The sequence below is a fragment of the Budorcas taxicolor genome, chromosome 9 (genome assembly GCF_023091745.1).
Source record: "Budorcas taxicolor isolate Tak-1 chromosome 9, Takin1.1, whole genome shotgun sequence".
In the NCBI taxonomy this organism is placed as follows: Eukaryota; Metazoa; Chordata; class Mammalia; order Artiodactyla; family Bovidae; genus Budorcas; species Budorcas taxicolor.
The window spans coordinates 85,683,873-85,702,901 of record NC_068918.1 but is presented as its reverse complement, the minus strand read 5'-3'; the positions used below and the strand labels follow the sequence as shown (position 1 = coordinate 85,702,901).

Below are 19,029 nucleotides of genomic sequence, written 5' to 3'. Positions count from 1 at the left end.
CTCAGCAATGCCAAACTGCCATCAAACTTCCTCAACACTTCCTCTCATCTTCTGTATGCCCTAATTCTTTTTCAAGGTGAAAGGAGGAAAAAGTGAGGTGAGGTATGAAAGTTCAGAGGCTACTAGGTCAGGACAGTGACTGGAGCCTAGAGAGCTTTAATAAGGGACTAAAGGTCTCTGACAACAAGTGCTTAATATTATGATTCTCCAAGAGGGACCCAGATCCAGAAAACCCTCCTGAAGCTGCAGGGCAGGAGACTTTGAGAGGAGCTTTGGGAAACTTCCCTCAGTGACAGGGCCCAAGAGAGGAGACTCTGACCAACCAGGGCCCAACATCCATGAGGTCATTACTCTACTAGTGGGTAGGGATGCTACACCTTAAAACCAAAGGACCAGGTCTCTGCTTTTTCTTGGTTTTCTGAAGCCTCTATGGCTTTCCTCACTTCCTTTTCCACACAAGAAGCCCACACAGGCAGGCCTGCCTAAAATATGTGGGACAACTCAAATGCCGGGGTCCTTTGGCTCTGTTCTAACACTTTCACGCTTATGACAAAGTCCCATGCTTATGAGAATCTGAGGGGCAGGGGGGCCATGGGCTCTTGACTCTGTGGAGTTTTAAATTTAATGAAAAGAACAGGATACATGTTAAGTATTTACAAAAACACCTGAAGAAAAAAGCAATCTTTAACCTAGCCATTCAGAAGATAATCACTCCAAGTCTGCTTTCAGGGAAGAAGGATTAAAGGGCTCTTGTTCCAGCCCTTCTCTCTGGAGTTTTCCAGGATTTCAAGCATTCCCAAGAAGTAGGAACAAGTAAGATGAAAAACACAATGTCTTTCTTGCAATATCATTGAGTTTCCTAGGACCCAAAGAGTATAGAATAAGACTAGACTATTTCCTCCTTATTTGAGTCCACAGTGACTACACTCAAAGCCTCTTGTCCTTCTGCCCTGTTCACAACTTACAGGTACATGACTAAATCAGCAGGGTCAGAAGACAGCTATTTCTTTTCTAAAATTTTATCTGGAGATATACAGCTAGGTAACACTTAGAAAATCTATCCATAGTCAACATGTGGGTGAAACCATGGAGCCTGTGTCATCTGATGAGCAAGCCGTTCAAAGATGGATGTTCTGAATGATGTCACTAACTGCCAGCTTTCATTTGCTAGGTCCTTACCACGAACTGGACAACTGATTTAACGAAAGAAAACTATTACCAACACAGAGGAAAAGGGAACTTATTCTGATAACATGCGTGTACTCTGCCAAGGTAGAAACCTAAGTATTTGAATTGCGTTTAGTAGCTAAATATGTTTGGCTAGTAGAAAAACAACATGTAAGAGGTAACTTCAAGACACTTCAGAAAAAGAAATACTATGGTCATTTGTTCAAGTACTGGTAGTCTGAAAAGGTAAAAATAAAGAATGCCTAGACAATAATGGGCATTAATTTATGCTATTTTTTATACTCTTAATATATTGTCAGTTACTTACCTGAAGCATTAAATGTGTTTAAGAATACTTTCTAAATGACTAATAACCTTTTTTAAGATACTATACAAGAGCTTAATCAGAAACAAAGCAAAAAACAAAAAAGAAACACACTTACAATGATCGGAATTTTCTCTTTGGGTTTTGCCAGTTGCTTGGCCAACAAATACTGTTCCATCCCAGGTTTTGCAAATCCAGGAAATCTAATCATGAGGACAAATGCTCGTGAGTCTTATCCTTTCCCTTGTAAGAATTCTATAGCTCTCGTCCACATTTACTTAATACAACAGTTTGAACTTGTTCTGTCTTTCAGATGTACCGGAACTCGGAAACTAAGGTAAATGAAACCTGACATAATCAGATTGTTCAACAGCCAATTAGTCATTTAATTAAGCTTTATCTGGTAAGAGGACAGTTTGACTCCAGAAGGTGTGATATTTATGGGTGCTCGATTTGCTTGATCTGAGACACTCTATCACCACTCGGAGGCCGAAGGGCAGACCAGAAACCGTCCCCCAGGAATAGAGGCAGAGAGAAAGTGCTGAGCGTATCAGTTTAGATGACTCCATGGGGCGAAGGCCACATGCTAGCATTCTACATCCAAATTAAAGCGCTTGTCCATATTCTCCCTCAGGAGGCCACAATTACCCCAAAGAAACTGCCACTGTTCATAAGCACTTGTGCCATTTTCTTTGGAAACTGCCTTTAGAACCTGTCTTCTTAGAGACCTCAAACATAATAAACTTGGCTATTTCCAGAAATCAAATCTACACCCAAGGCAAAGTTCTAAATGGAAGAAAAGGTGGAATCAATGTATACCCACCCAAAGCGCAACGTCTAAAGAAGACAAGATTGAGTTTTAGAATTTTTTAAAGAAAATAAACAGGGGGTAAAAATGCTCAGAAAGCAAAACACCTAAAATAGGAAAAGAAATCTTATTTCTACAAAAACCAGCTGCATTCCATCTGATTTCATTCCTAAAGCAAGCTAAAGGCCAATGTGATGCTCACAGGGGCCCATATCATTTCCTTCACGTCCCTGGGCTTTGTGTCTCCAAGAGTAAAAGAGAGCATATGTACCATAAAGGGGTGTGAGAGCACCATGAGAGAAAACACACAAACTGCTCTGCACAAAGCCTGGTCATGGTAACAGATCAATACGTGGTAAAACATTTAAAAGAAAAAGTTATCATTATTATTTTTAGCTTTCCTGTGATGTCAGCAATGAAACAATATGTCATGAGTTGATAAAGGTAAAAAAGAGTATTTGGCAGATCATTAAATGGAACATATATTTCAGTTAAAAAAAAAAAGCTTCCAAGCTAAGAGCCAAATAAAAAAATAGACATGATCAAATCACGCCCCAAACTCTGTGATCACTGGAAAGAGAAACAGCCTCTCTGTCTCATCACAGCCTCTCATACGAGAGCACTGCACCCCCCCACCAACCTGTTCCCCCAGCTCTTACACCTACTTGTTAAGTGGCAGCTTCATGGAAGAGCTGGTGGCCCGGCTGTTTCCTCGCTGAGCACCTCCTGCTTCTGCTGACTCTGAATCCTTGAAGTAGGGAGATGACTTGGGCTCATCCCAGTCTTCGTCCCAGTCATCATCATCACCAGTTGCTGGAGGTGAGAACAGAAGATTGTCGGTAAATAGAAACCAAATAAAGACAGGATGACTTAATTTTCTGGTAACAGCTACCAACTGGGTTAACCAATTTTTTAAAGAAGAAAAGGGTGCATGGTCAGGATTACAATAAAGATGCGAAGAGTACAGGCTGTGTTGTTACGCTTGTGAGTTACAGTTGTGAGTCTTGAGGATTCTGCCTTTTGGCACAAAAGACAAGTCAGAAACAACTGAAGAGGGCTGTTGGTCCAAGTACCTTCAGATAAATGTCAACGATAAAAACACTCTGGAGGGCCTTCCCTGGTGGTCCAGTGGTTAAGACTCCGTGCTTCCAACGCAGGGGGCTCGGGTTCAATCCCTGGTCAGGGAACGAAGACCCCACATGCTATGTGGTGAAGCCAAAAGATGCCAAGCAAACCCTTGGTGCACAGGGAAGGTCTGCTAGAGGCCCAGCTGTGCTGTCCTGCTCTTAGTCATGTCTGGTAAGAATACTGGGGTGGGTAGCCCTTCTTTTCTCCAGGGGATCTTCCCAACCCAGGGATCGAATCCATGTTTCCTGTGTTTCCTGCATTGGCAGGTGGATTCTTTACCCCTGAGCCACCTACACATTGATAAACCTAGCTTTATAAACTTGCAAATAAACAGGTCAAATACCCTTTAAGCCAAGAGACTGGCGAGGACAAAAGGGTGTCAGCTCTTTGGAAAGGAGTTGCGTAACACTAACACTAATGCAGGCCAGAGACGGACGAGGGGGTGGAGGAGAAAGAGAGAAGCAAGGGACAAGCACTGAGTACGCCAGCGCCGGGAGCCTGACCTGACGTTCTAGTGATCCTCTCTGTGTCAGATGGGGTGTTGCCAGCCTTCCTCCCGCCCACCCTCCACCGCTGTTCTCTGCCTCCGTCTCCCACCTCTGAAGGCCTGAGGTGTCCCTTCAGCACTAGGCAGGGAAGTGCCCTGGGATCTCCTCCCTGAGAGTGCCACCATGAGAAGCCCAGAGACAGATGTCAAAAGGAAAAAGAAAAGACTAGAAGGTATCAGAAAGATCTGGGCCAGGATTCCAGCGACGCCACGTCACTGCAGAAGCGATATCAGCAGTCTGGTCTGGACCCAGCCCCCGACTCCCGGGCGGGGTGGGAGCCAGAAAGCAGCACCTGCGCCCTTCAAGGCTCCCGACCCACGCCTCCTGCCATTCAGCACACTCAGTTCTGGGCACAATGAGCTTAGACAGGGGTCATTACAAAACAGTGGGCGGGTCTCTTAATTTCAGAACAGACATAAATAACCTTTCTTAATTCCTGAACTGTTTCTGCTTTTAGACAGTCTTCCTTTGCCTCAGTGTTTCCATTAAGCACCGGGGAGTCAAACAGGTAGTTCAGGAAATGATAGAACAGCTAAGTCAGAGGTCATACACCGGCAGGTGATAAACCACAGTTAATCCACGTGCTCATTTTTTTTGGCCCAAGATTTAAAAACAAATGTGTGTTAATAGTGAGGATTTTAAAGTGGGAAGATGACAAAAAAATCGAGATTTCCAGCCTCTCTGGTGGAACACCAGGAACACCAGCTCAGTCTTCCTGCGGCGGCATCAACCCACTGCCCCCCTCTGTCCTCCACAGCCCCACAGGGTCGCTCTCTTGTTTCACTTTATGAACCTGGTCCCTGAAAGCACTTGCATGTGTGACAAGGTTCTCCTTGAGGGAACCAAGAGCGGACTAGAGTATAATTACCTCATTAGGATTCAGAAGAGTCAGTTTGCCATTAGTGAGACCACAGTTCCTGTGATTAAACCCCTTCGACCGGGATGCCCTCTAAGAGTGCCCCTCCCCTTCCCCTGGTCCTGGGATGCCCTCTAAGGGTGGCCCCCTCACCTGGTCCTGGGATGCCCTCTAAGGGTGGCCCCCTCACCTGGTCCTGGGATGCCCTCTAAGGGTGGCCCCCTCACCTGGTCCTTGGTAGGCCTGGGGATGGCCAAAGGCAGAGTCCCAGTTGTTGGCAGCGCTTCTCTGGGCTGCAGCCCCCTCCGGCTTGGCTCCCCAGCTGTCCGAGCTTTCCCAGTTTGCAGGTTTGGAAGCATTCCAGGCTGACCAGGGGTCACTGCCACTGCTGACCTGTTGTTAGGGGTAAAAAAAGGAGAGGATTTTTGTGACTTCTAGAAAGCACTACTCAATTCGGTAGGAAGCAATTGAATAGGGGTGCTGAAAAAAAACTGATAGAAATGTAAAATAATTAAAAAAATAAAATTTTAGAAACATGTAGGCAAGCACAAAAAGCAGCATCAATCGAATTTCACTGCTAGCAATTTGCCGTGTTTGCTCAGGAACTTTACAACTGTTAACAGAGAAACTCTCTTTTTTCCCCTTCCCCCAAGTAACGGTTTTTCTGAACCTGCTCTCATCCTCATGTGTGTCTGACACTCCCATTGTGTAACAGAATATGTGACATACTCATAAATAACAACTATTTTCTATTTTCAAAGCTGACCTGAACAACACTGTGCCGTCTGTTTCTCTCTGCATGCTTTTTCCCCCACTTAATATTATATTTTTGAGATTATATATGCTAATAATATGCTTTATTGACCTTAACTGCTTGATAGTAATCAGTTGTATTTTTAACTGTTTTAATTTTTATTTCAAAACGTATTATGTTCCCAGTAAAAAAAAAAAAATCAAAAGAATAAAAGGATATGATATATAAAAGCATTCCTACCACCTTAAGATGCTAGTCATTCTTTCAGAGATGACGACTCCTAACAAAGTCCTTTGTACATACTCACACATGCCATGCAGTGAGATTCTTTTTGCTTTAAACATGTTCTAAGTGAGCTCCAATTGCACTTTCTACTCTGCACTTCTCTCTTGTTTTTCTATAGCCTGAAACATTCTCCTAGGTATTAATACGATGACCTTCTTTTACGCAACTCCTTTGTATTTGTTTCCCATCATCTAAACAGCACGTGCTGATGCTCATTTAACTTGTTTGCAGTGTTTTGCTACTGCTAATAACGCTGCAGTGTACATCCTTACACATCTTTCCTCACATATCCAATAGATCTATGTGAAATTCCCAGAAGAAAATTACTGGGTAATGAAAGTGTGCATTTATTAATAAAATTGATAAGATTTTGTCAAACTGCTTTAGAAAGAGATCGCACTCCTTCCTACACTCCTGCTGCATGCCAAGGGGTGGCGTCTTGCACAAAATGGGGCTATCATGCCAAGTTATTTTTAAAATATTTTCTCCCATTATTCTTTTGCATAATTTTATAGTTTATTAATGTTATAAATAAAATTTTCAAATGGGCAATACATGCCACCCTATTTCAAGGACTACTGCAGTAAGAGCAGCCGGAGGCAACCACAGGTTTTTTTTGTTTGTTTCCTTGATTTTTTAAATAATTTATTTATTTTTAATTAAAGGATAATTGCTTTACAATATTGTGTTGGCTTCTGCCATACATCAACATGAATCAGACATAGGTATACACATGTTCCCTCCCTCTTGAACCTCCTTCCCCACCTCTCTAGGTTGTCCCAGAGCCCCAGCTTGAGCTCTGAGTCATACAGCAAATTCCCGCTGGTGATCTATTTTACATATGGTAGTTTCCATGCTATTCTCTGCTTCTTTCCCACCCCCTCCTTCCCCCATTAAGTCCACAAATCTGTTCTCTACGTCCGTGTCTCCACTGGTGCCCTGCAAATTGGATCATCAGTACCATTTTCCTAGAGTCCATACATATGCATTAGTATATGACATTTGTTTTTCTCTGACTTATTTCACTCTGTATAATGGGCTCTAGGTTCAGCCTAGATTTTTAAATTTTAAATTTTCAACCTGTATGGAATTGACTTCGGTATAAGAAATAATATAAGAATCCAGCCTAATTTTTTCCTGTAGTCATCTGTTGCCCTAACATCATTTAATGAATAATCCATTCTCTCCCCACTGATTCACCTTCACCATACACTGGACTTGGGACTATTTCTGGGACTCTTTCCTATAGCCTATTCCTCTAATTGGAGAAGGCCATGGCAGCCCACTCCAGCACTCTTGCCTGGAAAATCCTATGGACAGAGGAGCCTGGTGGGTTGCAGTCCACGGGGTCGTTAAGAGTCAGACATGACTGAGCATCTTCACTTTCACTTTTCACTTTCATGCATTGGAGAAGGAAATAGCAACCCATTCCAGTGTTCTTGCCTGGAGAATCCCAGGCACAGGGGAGCCTGGTGGGCTGCCGTCCGTGGGGTGGCACAGAGTCGGACATGACTGAAGCAACTTAGCAGCAGCAGCATTCCTCTAATACCAAACTACTTTGGAGCCCACTTTTATTATTTTTACAGTAAACTTCAGCATCAGTTTTCTGTTTTTAAAACTAAAACAACCTTCAGTTTTAGGATTAGTATGTCAGTGGTAAAGAATCCACCCATCAATGCAGGAGATGCAGGTTTGATCCCTGGGTCAGGAAGATCCCCCGGAGAAGGAAATGGCAACCCACTCCAGTATTCTTGCCTGGAGAATGCCATGGACAGAGGAGCCTGGTGGGCTCTAGTCTGTGGGGTTGCAAAAAAGTCGGACACAACTTAGTGACTAAACAACAACAATAACAACATGTCAAGTTTAAAAAACATGATTTCACTTGAACCTTAAATTTGTAGATAAATTTAGGGAAAACAAATAACGCCTTAAAAATTTTTTTTCAACACTGAAATCTATTAATTCAAGGACATGGAATAGCAAAGTCTTCCTTCTCACATAAACAAAACAAAATGAAACAAACCTGATATTAGAGAGAGAGAGGAAAGGTTTGCAAGGCAATTACCCAAATGGCCTCATATGCCTCTCTAATATTTTAGAATGCCACCGTGGTTGGGTTTTTTCTCACTCTTCACCATTTAACACATGGGGGGATAACTGCCAGCCACTTAACACATGGGGGGATAACTGCCAGCCACCTACCAGAAGCGTCAACAACAGAGCACACGTTTTACAAGAGGAAATGTGATTGCATTCTAACATCTCTTGTACCTTCAAGAAAAAAGATGACGTTACTAATGATTTTGCTCAACGTCAAATATTAACAGAAGAAAGACATTTCATCCATATGACTGTCAATTTCTCAAATACACGGCTGACAAGGCGCTCCTCTCAAGCCACTCTAGTGGATTCTGGAAAAGAAGGCTGTTGCGCTGAGAGCTGGCCAGTCACACTGCAGTTAAGAGAATCCCTTCCTCCACAGCTTTCTTGGGGGGTTGGGGGGGCAGATATCCTGTGCTCTCCAGACTCTAAACCAGGAGGTTTTGTTTTCACAATAAAAACTTCAAAAGGTATGCAAATTCTGGCTGGTAACATGACAGTAAGTACAGATATTCGTCTGGCATTTCTAGAAACTGCTGAGGAAAAGGAACAGAAGAACTGCAATCTAGAACAACAGAAAGTCCAGCCCCACTGGAGAGTAAGACTGTTGGCAAACCCTCAGAGAAAGGCATTGTATCAACACCACCAAATGGGACATGAAATTCATAGTAAGTATCCTAAAAAAGCTGAAACACATAACATGATACTCTTTGAAAAACTACTTCGTTACTAAATTGTTTATAATCAGTGGCATTGCGACTGGGCCGTGCACAGGATCTTAGCTCTCTGCCTGGGTGATGAAATCCTTGTTGGCAAATCACTGTTTGCTTTTGTCCTGCCTCCCCAACCCCAACCCCCACTCACCCCCGGGAATATTCCTTCTATCTTGTTTCAACTTGACTTGTGCTGATAAATCTTTCAAACCTGACCAACTAGAAATCTCCCCAGGTTCTATCACTACGGCCCCTCCTCTAACAGCAGCCGGGGTCTGCCTCCCCCTGAACCTGCCCTCCCTGTACTTTGGCCTCTGGCTCCTCTGCTCTCCACCCCCAATAACCCTGCTGTCCCCTGACTGCAGGCATCTGGTCACACGACCGTCTAAGCCTCTCCTCTGCTTTCTGCCAGCTCTCCTTCCTCTTTCTACCCAGCGAGGTCTTCATCCTCTTCTTTTCCCTCCCTTCATGGTAACAACATCCCCCTCCCCGACCAACTCAACTGCATTATTTCAAAACCTTTCACTAGACCTCACTGACCACAGGATGGATTCTAAGCTCATCAGTCCACTGATCAAAGTCCTACCTTTTCCTTCCATGACTTCCCCATCCTCACTAGTCGCCACTGATCCTCACTCTATGTGTCAACCTGCAGTTTCCCAGACTTCCCCACATCCTTCCCTTTGTTCACGCTCTACTTTCCATCTGTGCACCAAGCCTGCAGGAAAGCTGTGCATCTCACAAATACATGTCAGAGGCGGGCAAGGATGAGAACACTGGCCCACTGGCTGAATTTTAAATCCCCTTATGAAACTGTGCAGCAGACTCGGGTTCAATCCCTGGGTTGGAAAGATCCCTGGAGACGGGAAAGGCTACCCACTCTAGTATTCTGGCCTGGAGAATTCCATGGACTGTACAGTCCATGGGGTCACAGGACTGAGCCACTTTCACTTTACTTTATGAAACTGTAGCAATTTGACTCAAGTAAACAGCCCACAGGTTGAATGTTAAATCTCTTTATGAAACTGTTGTGATTTGACTCAAGTAAACTTCTCGTGGGTGCAGTGGTTAAGAATTTAAGCTCTAGAGCTGTCTATCTGGGTTTGAATCCCAGCTTTACTGCTTACTAACTGTATGAACTTGGCCATTTGCTCCATCTCTCTTAGTTTCCATTCTTACTGAATGGGTATAACAGCATTAACCTCCTCACAGGACTTTTGTAAGCATTAAATGACATAATGCATATAAAACATCTCACAGAGTATTTAGCACATGGCACAGATTCAGCAGAGGCTGTCTTACTACATGGCTCAGTTAGAACACAGAGAAAAGCCTGATGACTGGTAGTCTTTGAGTAAATCCCCACTAGTTTACACTTTATGGCAAAACATTTCTGTCTCCTTTCTCTTTCTTATATGTATCTGAAGGAAACAAATCTTTGGCTAGAATAGAAAGTATTTTAAGTGCCTATAATCACCTATTTAAATAAAAGTTTCTCTAGTAATGTGATCTGGCATTGTTTTGAAAATATAATTGATGGTCTCTTCCTCTAAAGATCAAAAGCAACTCTTGATTCTTGGGGGTTTTGGCACATTTTCTGTGTGCTGAATGCTGAGATCTTGCTTTTCTTCAAAGCCTTACCCCAGCTGCAATGAACTGGGCTATAGAACAAGCGGTTTAATGATCCTTTGGCCTCTGACTTCTTGGCTCTCAATTCCTAGAACCCCTTCTGTCTCTCACCTGCAGACATCTGGCAGCATGAGAATGCATTTTGCTCCTCCGCTAAGGTCTTAAGGGGCCTCTCCTTTCCTTTGCTCCCAGGTCTTCCCTTTCTCTCCTTTTTACTGAGTCATCATTCTCTTCCGGGCCAGCCCCCCCTTACAGCATCAAAACCATCCAGACTGTCAACTCCATGGTTAAAAATCCTTCATTAGACCTCACTGCCCATGGAATAAATTCATCAATCAAGTCTCGTTGAAAGTCTTAGCTGAAAGGTCTCCAAGGTATAAATCCCAATCACTCTTTCAGTTCCTATATGTCCCACTTTCTATCTTCCCTGGTGGCTCAGAGGTTAAAGCGTCTGCCTGCAATGTGGGAGACCTCGGTTCGATCCCTGGGTTGGGAAGCTTCCCCTGGAGAAGGAAATGGCAACCCACTCCAGTATTCTTGCCTGGAGAATCCCATGGACAGAGGAGCCTGGTGGGATACAGTCCACGGGGTCGCAAAGAGTCAGACACGACTGAGTGACTTCACTTTCTATGTTGCCATGTTCCCAAGAAGACCTTTATTTAGTTAGATACTTTACTGGAAACAACACCTCGCTTAGGGGAAAAGGATTAGTTCTAAGGGTTTCAAATTGAATTTTACCTTATTTATGGAAGGAGAAGGAGAAGGAGAAGATGAAGAAGGTGGTGATTGGCTGAGACTTTCAAGACAACCAATCTGAGCCAAAATATCCACCTTAAAATAAAAAAAGGTGCTCAGTAAATGAAGGGTGGGGGAGAAAAAAAGAGTATACCGAAGCTAAAAACAGCAAATGCATAGCAGGGCTAAGTTCAGCAGAAAATTCCAGCATGCCACTCATGCACAAACATTACATGCAGAAACCAAAGCCCTTACTGTATAGCTGTGGGTTATTCTCCGTGCATTAATATATATTCTAAAGACTGTTATTGTCACAACACAGTATCACTGAAGTACTAAAAGTAATTATATGCAGCACAGAAGGAATGGAACAAATATCATGCAAGTCATACAGTCACAGAAAAAGAACTCCAGGGGAAAACAATGTCAAGCTTTAAAAAATGTCAGGATGTTGAACTAGTGCTTTCAAAGCCACCAGATGTGAGATGAGCAAAGCTTCCTGGAACCTGAAAGCCATAAAGAACCTATCCAGGACCGGCTAAGAGCACAGAACAGCCCGCGAGGCCATGAACGCTGCGAGCTCCTGAGCCCGCTGACCACCTTGATATGCAGAGTTGACTTGAGAAGAGATAACTGATATGCTCCCCGGAGCTAGGCAGTGGCCAAGTCAGCATCGCTGAGGAGGACAACCTTGGAGCCCAGCTTCCAGGCTTCGAATCCCAGCTCCACAACTATCTAGTAGGGAAGTCACGGCGATTAACATTTACATAGTGCTTGAGAACATGCTTTCCAGGTGTAACTTCCTTCTGAAGAAAGTGGTGGTGTGATTTCCATTTTGTAAATGTAAGTAAATTTGGTTTTGGAAATCAACTAATAACACACAAAGAAGACAATCATGATGGAGTAACTGGGATCCACTTAAAACTAAAAGAGACATTATATATGAAGCTGTTTTCAAATCACTGGCCAACAGGCAATCGGGGACCTGACACCTACCTAGAGAGACTTTCCAGGCCTCAGGTCAGGGATGGGGGATCCACACAAAGACCACTGGTCTCTGTGAATTGAGGAGACAGAGCTGGGAGTCTGGGGCAGAGCAGTGAGAAGGAGAGAGCGGCACAGAGGCCCCAGAGACTGGGTGAAGGGGTGGGGATGGGATCCCAGGTCTAAGGCTGCGTACTGATCAGCACACCCATATGAGGAAGCAACCACATGAAGGGTTAAGTATCAACCTCTCGGCAGGGCGGATCTCACCAGCCAGCATGGAAAACCTCAGAATTCAGGATTCATGGGGTGTGATATTAGGTACAGAACCGCAAAGGCTTTTGGCTTGGAGAGAGAGGCAAAAATATCCCTAGGCTGAACGTTGCTCTGGCCCCACCCTAAGAAGCTTAAACTGTTTCTTAAGTAACTTTCTTTTTAAATAAATTAAAAAAAGAAAAAAACAAAAACAAAAACAAAAACCCCACTAGTCTGCAACCGCTGGCCACAAAAATAATAGGATCTGGTTTTGTTATATTTTGCTACTTAGCTGTACTTTGCCTCTTAGATGACATCCTTGGGCCACCAGGACGTATAAGAATCAAACACTTACTTCTGACAACAGGCGTCAGTGAATGTGGGCAAGGACCTGTTTAGAAAACCACAGCAACACTGACTTGACTCACTGGTTTCCCAGGATGTTCTTATGGATTCAGAGGAAATAAGGTCTTTTGGTTCAACTGGTTTTCCTGTTCTTCAAGACACAGTCTAGGAAGAACACTCTTCACTGCCCAGATCACGAGACTGACAGTGCTGTGAGAAAAGACGGAGAGACAGGGGACGGACGCCCGCCCTTCTCTGTGTCCACCCAAACTAGGTCAGACCTCAGCTATGAGGCCAAAACTGAGGCCTGAGAATCAACGCAAAAGGTGACTTATATTTCATTATGGTTGCTTTCTGCCGAGCTTTCTACCAAACTAGCAAACAAGAGTACAAACAATATATAGGAAGGTTCAACAGCTGCTGACGAGTAAGCAGAGCTCCTGCTGCCCACCTGGATCCTTACAGAGGATGCTCTAAGTTCAGTACAGGTCAACACAGGTCACTCAGTTTGATACGTCTACCAGGTAAGGAGGGTCAGTAATCAGGGGGCTCACCACCTTGTGTATTATCATCCTGGGGGAAAGGTTTTGAAAGCATTCGTAGGTCCACCTTATTACAACGCAAGGAAATTCTCGTGTGTGCCTCGGTCACACACGTCTACACCTTACTGGTTACGCTGTCACGGCCGTTCACACTGCTACACCCTAATATATGGTCTCCTGCTTGGAGGGAAAGAAGGAAGGAAGGAACTTCCAGAGGAAAACTTTGTCTAGGGGCATACAACAAAAATGAACAGAAATTAACTGGGTTTGTGAAAGCTGAGGTTATGGTGTTTTGGTTTGCTTTTTGTAACTCATCTGCTTGATTGAGGCACAACGTCTTTATCTGACATTTCTCATTCATCAGATGTTTAATAACCATGTGCCAGCTGTGTCAGGAAATAGGGATAGTAAATAATGTGATTCCTTTATAAGCCAAGAATATTTCAATTAGTTTCTGATAAAGGTTTAATTCTCTTTCTCAAAAAGGCCCACAAAAAGTATAAACTGTCTTATGTAAAAAGCCTAATCATTTCAGCTCAAAATACAGATAGGACTTGTAAAATTTCCCATTTTGTTGTTTATAGATCTTTTGCTAAAAGGACATCACTGAATTCTACAGATGAAACTCTACTGATTTAAAAAAGCCATCTACAGAAATATAAAAACTTGCACATCCTTTTAAAAATAAGGCTAGATCACAACAGCATTCTAGATCCATTTGCAGCCGGTCACAGCAGCACTACTGACTGGAAATTACCCCTCAAAGCTTAAATGGCTCACTGTTCAGTCGCTAAGTCGGGTCTGGTTCTTTCTGACCCCATGGACTGCAGCACACCAAGCTTCCCTGTCCTTCACCACAGCTTACTCAAACTCATGTCCATTGAGTCGGTGATGCCATCCAACCATCTCATCCTCTGTCGTCCCCTTCTCCTCCTGCCCTCAATCTTTCCCAACATCAGGGGTCTTTTCCAATGAGTTGGCTCTTCACATCAGGTGGCCAAAGTACTGGAGCTTCAGAATCAGTCCCTCCAATGAATATTCAGGGATGTTTCCTTTAGGACTGACTGGTTTGACTTGTTTAATATCCAAACTATTAAAAATAACTGAACCCCTACTAAGTACCACATATAGTTCTAAACACTCTAGAACTTTTTTCCATTTACTCTTTGCAACAATTCTGTGAGGTCTTTACACAGAAGGAAACTGAGGCACACAGAAGCTAAGACAGCCACCCTGAGTCATACAGTAAGGATGGGATCTGGGAATAAACTCCAGGCAAGGTCTGGGATCAAAGCCAAGCGTGTTCCTGCCCTTACACACCTGAAGGATTCAGGACACTGCTGTCATAACTACAGCTCAGAACGGCACTCAGGGCTTTAAAAGTAGAATGGAAAAGACAGTATAGAAATAAACAACATTTCAGAGAAAGAGAAATGGGAAAGTCTGGAGGAGAAACTAGATTTGTGGGGGAATAATGAGCAATTCTGTTCAAGCAGAGTTTGAGATCCAGAGGAGACAGGCAGATAGAAATGCTGAACAAAAAGCTGGACATTGAGCAAACTACAGAGAAAATTCAGGATTGGGGGATATTTATAAGGGGGATCCTCTGCCCAGCTAGAGAGGGTAGAAGGAGATGGTTGGAACAAAAAAGGATAAGCAGAATGAGGTTGTTCCCTGGAGAGGGAAGAGATGAGAAAAGGAGAGTATTTCTTAAACATCTTCTGTGAGTCCAACACCACTTACACCAGTGGCCTGGTCCTCAGACAGTTCAGGAAGCAGCCTCGACTTTTGCAAGTGGAGCCAGATTGTCAACCCAGCTCTAAGGTCAAACCTTACACCAGTTTTCCCACCACACCAACCTATGTGGAGCAGAAGAAGGATGGGATGGAAAACCAGGGAACAGAAGAACAGACATCCCTGGGGAACTGGGATTCAGTGTGATAAAAAGCAAGAATTTTAACAAAACGAGAAGTAGTTTATTCCAAGTATGTATATCTTTCTAGTATTTCAAAAGGATAGAAAAATAAATCCCTCGAAAGGGATTTATTAAAATAAGGGGTTTAGAAAAATAAAACCCCTCAAGTCAAAAGCTTTCAGATAAAACATCTAGCTTTATACACCTTTCAATTAGTGTTTAAGCACCACTGCTCTTTCAGTTCAGTTCAGTCGCTCAGTCGTGTCCAACTCTTTGCGACCCCATGAATCACAGCACACCAGGCCTCCCTGTCCATCATCAACTCCTGGAGTTCACTCAAACTCATGTCCATTGAGTCGGTGATGCCATCCAACCATCTCATCCTCTGTCGTCCCCTTCTCCTCCTGCCCTCAATCTTTCCCAGCATCAGGGTCTTTTAAAATGAGTTAGCTCTTCGCATCAGGTGGCCAAAGTATTGGAGTTTCACCTTCAACATCAGTCTTACCAATGAACACCCAGGACTGATCTCCTTTAGGATGGACTGGTTGGATCTCCTTGCAGTCCAAGGGACTCTCAAGAGTCTTCTCCAACACCACAGTTCAAAAGCATCAATTCTTTGGTACTCAGTTTTCTTTATAGTCCAATTCTCACATCCATACATAACCACTGGAAAAACCATAACCTTGACTAAACGGACCTTTCATGACAAAGTAATGTCTCTGCTTTTTAATATGCTGTCTAGGTTGGTCATAACTTTCCTTCCAAGGAGTAAGCAAACAAAAATGTCTCATTAATTTCTAAAAAGTAAAGATTTAGTGACTGAAGAGTTTTTTAAAAGATCTACACTGAGAACCTTTTTATAATTATATAATTTAAACACTAACAACTGGGCGAAAACCAACATGAGGACAACTATTAACACATGTTTTGCAATGATAGCTGAGATTTATTTTCACCAGCAGGCTAATACATTCTGGAGGCACAGCTACTAATAGGAAGTGCTCCTGAATCTGTAAAATACCAGATAAATAACTAACAATGAAACCACCAATAACCACTAAAAACTATTCTTTTTTAAAGGTATTGTAATAGCTGTCCTCATCCACCTTAAAATCTGTACTAGAAAAAGAAAAAACAAGAATCTAATTCATTTCTTTAATATCCTGCAATAAGTTTTCTACACAGTTTGCAACTGTGGTGTGTATATATATATGCTTGTATTTTGTGGTATGTATATATTTATTTTTAAAATTTTTATTGTGCTGAAATGTAATGTAAAAGTTCCCATTGTAACCATTTTTAAGTGCACCGTTTCATGGCATTAATTACATTGTCAATGTTGTGCAGTCATCATTACCATTTTCATCAAACTCCCCCATCCTGTGTATATATCCAAACACAAGAAAGGTAGCACTATCCGTAGGGAGATGCCTTTGTAAAGGCGCAATCATCCATGTCTGCACATCTGAAGCTACCCTCGTTCTTCTACCAGCAGCCCTGGCTTCCCGCGGGGCAGCTGTCCTGCAGTCTCCCTGGCCAGCCCCTGCTGACGACGTGGATTCCCGGCTCTGCTGTGCAACAGTGCTGCAGGGGACCCCCTTTCCTGCCCAGACGCCTGTCCGGCAGCAGAGAGGGGGTCCTGCTCACAGGTGCTGGGTCAGAGAGCAGAAACACTTCACGTACTAACACAGACTCTCACACTGTCCTCCAGAAAGCTTTGTCGGTTTATCTTCACCAGCTCCACATCGGGATTGCCTACTGAACATCCCTTTCCTCACAATAGGTGTTAAAACATTTTAATTCTCTGCTAATTTGATAAAAACAATTTCAAAATGAGCATTTTGCAATATTTACTGGCTCTTTGTACTTCCTTTCCAATGAAAAAATCTGTTCACCCCCTTGGCCCGTTTCTTTTCTGAGCTGTTCATCTTTTCCCTATAGATTTATGAGAGTTCTCTATTAACAGAATTACCTGGTACCTCTGGCACATTAGAAATTCTTTTCCTAGGTGAATATTACTTTTTGATTTAAATGTAGCAGCTCTATGGCTGCTATAAATTGTGTTGTATTTAGAAACACCTTCTATATTCCAAGGTTATAAAAAAAAAGTTGCCTATATTTTTTCCAAGTATTTAAAATAAACAGCTTTATCATTGTCCAAATTAAATTGTTCCAACACATTTAAAGAATAATGCATTGTATTCCTTTGACATTTGCAGTCTAGTCTATGCCACAGTCAAGCGGCGAGTCTGTGTTTTACAGGTAAGGAGTTCCCTCATGTTCTAAACAAGAAAGAAAAAGGTCACGGTGGGTTGTGGGGCTGCTGCACGAACATTATCTACCACTACGCTAGTCACTGCACTTACCTCTGCTTGCTCAGTAAGAAGCTAGAACCAGAAGGGGCCTCAACAATCTGAAATTAGGAATTTTAAGAAAAACAAAAGGAAGTGCTATTTTACACAGTAAGTTAAAAATGTGTGAACTAACTACTCTGAAATGCAGTATAGCTTCAAAAGTCAAGGAGGGTTCAGATAAATTAAAAAATAACAGGCTCAAAGTAAGTTATTTATGAACATCTGCAGGTGGAATGTAACCTTTTAGAGAGATCTGTCTAAAAATATGATTTAAAAGAAAGACACGACAGTTAGATAGATAAGCAGCAGCTCAATGTGTGGCTTTACCCTGCCTGCCTGGGAAGAAAGCCAAATTCAAAACAAGTGGTGCTGAGACGACTAAAAGGATACTGATTAGGAAGAGTGTGGTGTGCTGAGCTAAGGGTGGTGGGGAGGAGGAGCGGGGGGGGGGGGGGGGGGGGGGGGGAGGGGGAGCGGGGGGGGGGAGGGGGAGCGGGGGGGAGCAGGGGGGAGGGGGGAGCGGGGAGGGGGGAGGGGGGAGCGGGGAGGGGGGAGGGGGGAGCGGGGTGGGGGCCTGCCTGACCCACGGGCAGAGGAGAGGGCTGGCTCCTTCTGACGCACAGCAGGCAGATCCTTTACCAGCTGAGCCACAAGGGACGCCCTCCTCTGACACACTTGCTTCCAAACAAACTCTTCTCAGGGGGAGAAGGCAACGCCAGAATCACTAGAAAAGCCCAAGAGGCATATCCCTGGAACAAAAATAGTATTTTCTAACCAACATTCAGAAAATGAAATAATGGAAAAACCTGACAGCAACGTTCTCCAAAGCTACCAATTAACAACAGCATTTGTAAAGCATACCACAGTCTCGGCCCGTTTAGATTGTCCGTACATCCCAGACAACTGAGATCATAGGTGGCTGTTACAAGTATTTTTACCCTATTTAAGTAAATTCAAATGCTCAGATTAATTAATTACAGTCATGTATTCTGTATTTTGTTACTCCTGGTTTCAGTTTGTCTTTGCTTTCAAAGGATCTGATTAGATTTAATGTCAGATTGGACTAGTAAAACCCAACCGTCATTAAGTTGATTATATTTTCTTTCAACCAACCTGGAAGAAAAAAATTATGCTGACCAGTTTATATTACATTTACGTAGTGAGAAATCTTCTTCATAATATAACAAAATTTGAGATTGATTTTAAATTTGTGTTTATGAGTTAAACTGCTTCAGCCGACCCTGAACTAATGGTTGAAATAGGTCCCTGAATTAAAATATGATAAACAGCTCTATGTTTTGTTTCCTTCACTTATTTTATGATCATCTCAATATAATTCCCCGTTATTGAAATGCTGTCCTTTACTTACTAATGCGGTTTCACCGGTGTTTTTGTATCAGTGAATCTCAGCTGGGCTGACTTTGCCCATCTGGCAATTTGGAGACAGTTTTGGTGATTGCTGTGAAGGTGGTGCGGCAGGCCAGAGACGCTGCTGGTTATCACAACGAGGAAGCGTCAGGCCCCAAACGTTAACAGCACCCAGGCTAAGAATCCCTGGTAAAATGTCAAGTAACGTTTAACTGGGC

General features: G+C 43.2%; 1 protein-coding gene and 1 non-coding gene across 2 annotated transcripts in view; one reads left to right on the top strand and one right to left on the bottom strand.

Annotated features, from left to right (window-relative positions):
* SNX9 (sorting nexin 9) overlaps positions 1-19,029 on the bottom strand; it is a 92,064-nt gene that overhangs the window by 27,399 nt on the left and 45,636 nt on the right. Inside the window, 3 exon segments of the mRNA XM_052645565.1 lie at positions 1,611-1,695; positions 2,966-3,113; positions 5,060-5,225. Of these exon segments, the coding sequence (XP_052501525.1) occupies positions 1,611-1,695; positions 2,966-3,113; positions 5,060-5,225 (399 nt within the window).
* On the top strand, positions 3,415-3,487 carry TRNAG-UCC (transfer RNA glycine (anticodon UCC)). The gene has a single exon. It is a non-coding gene; the product is annotated as a tRNA-Gly (tRNA).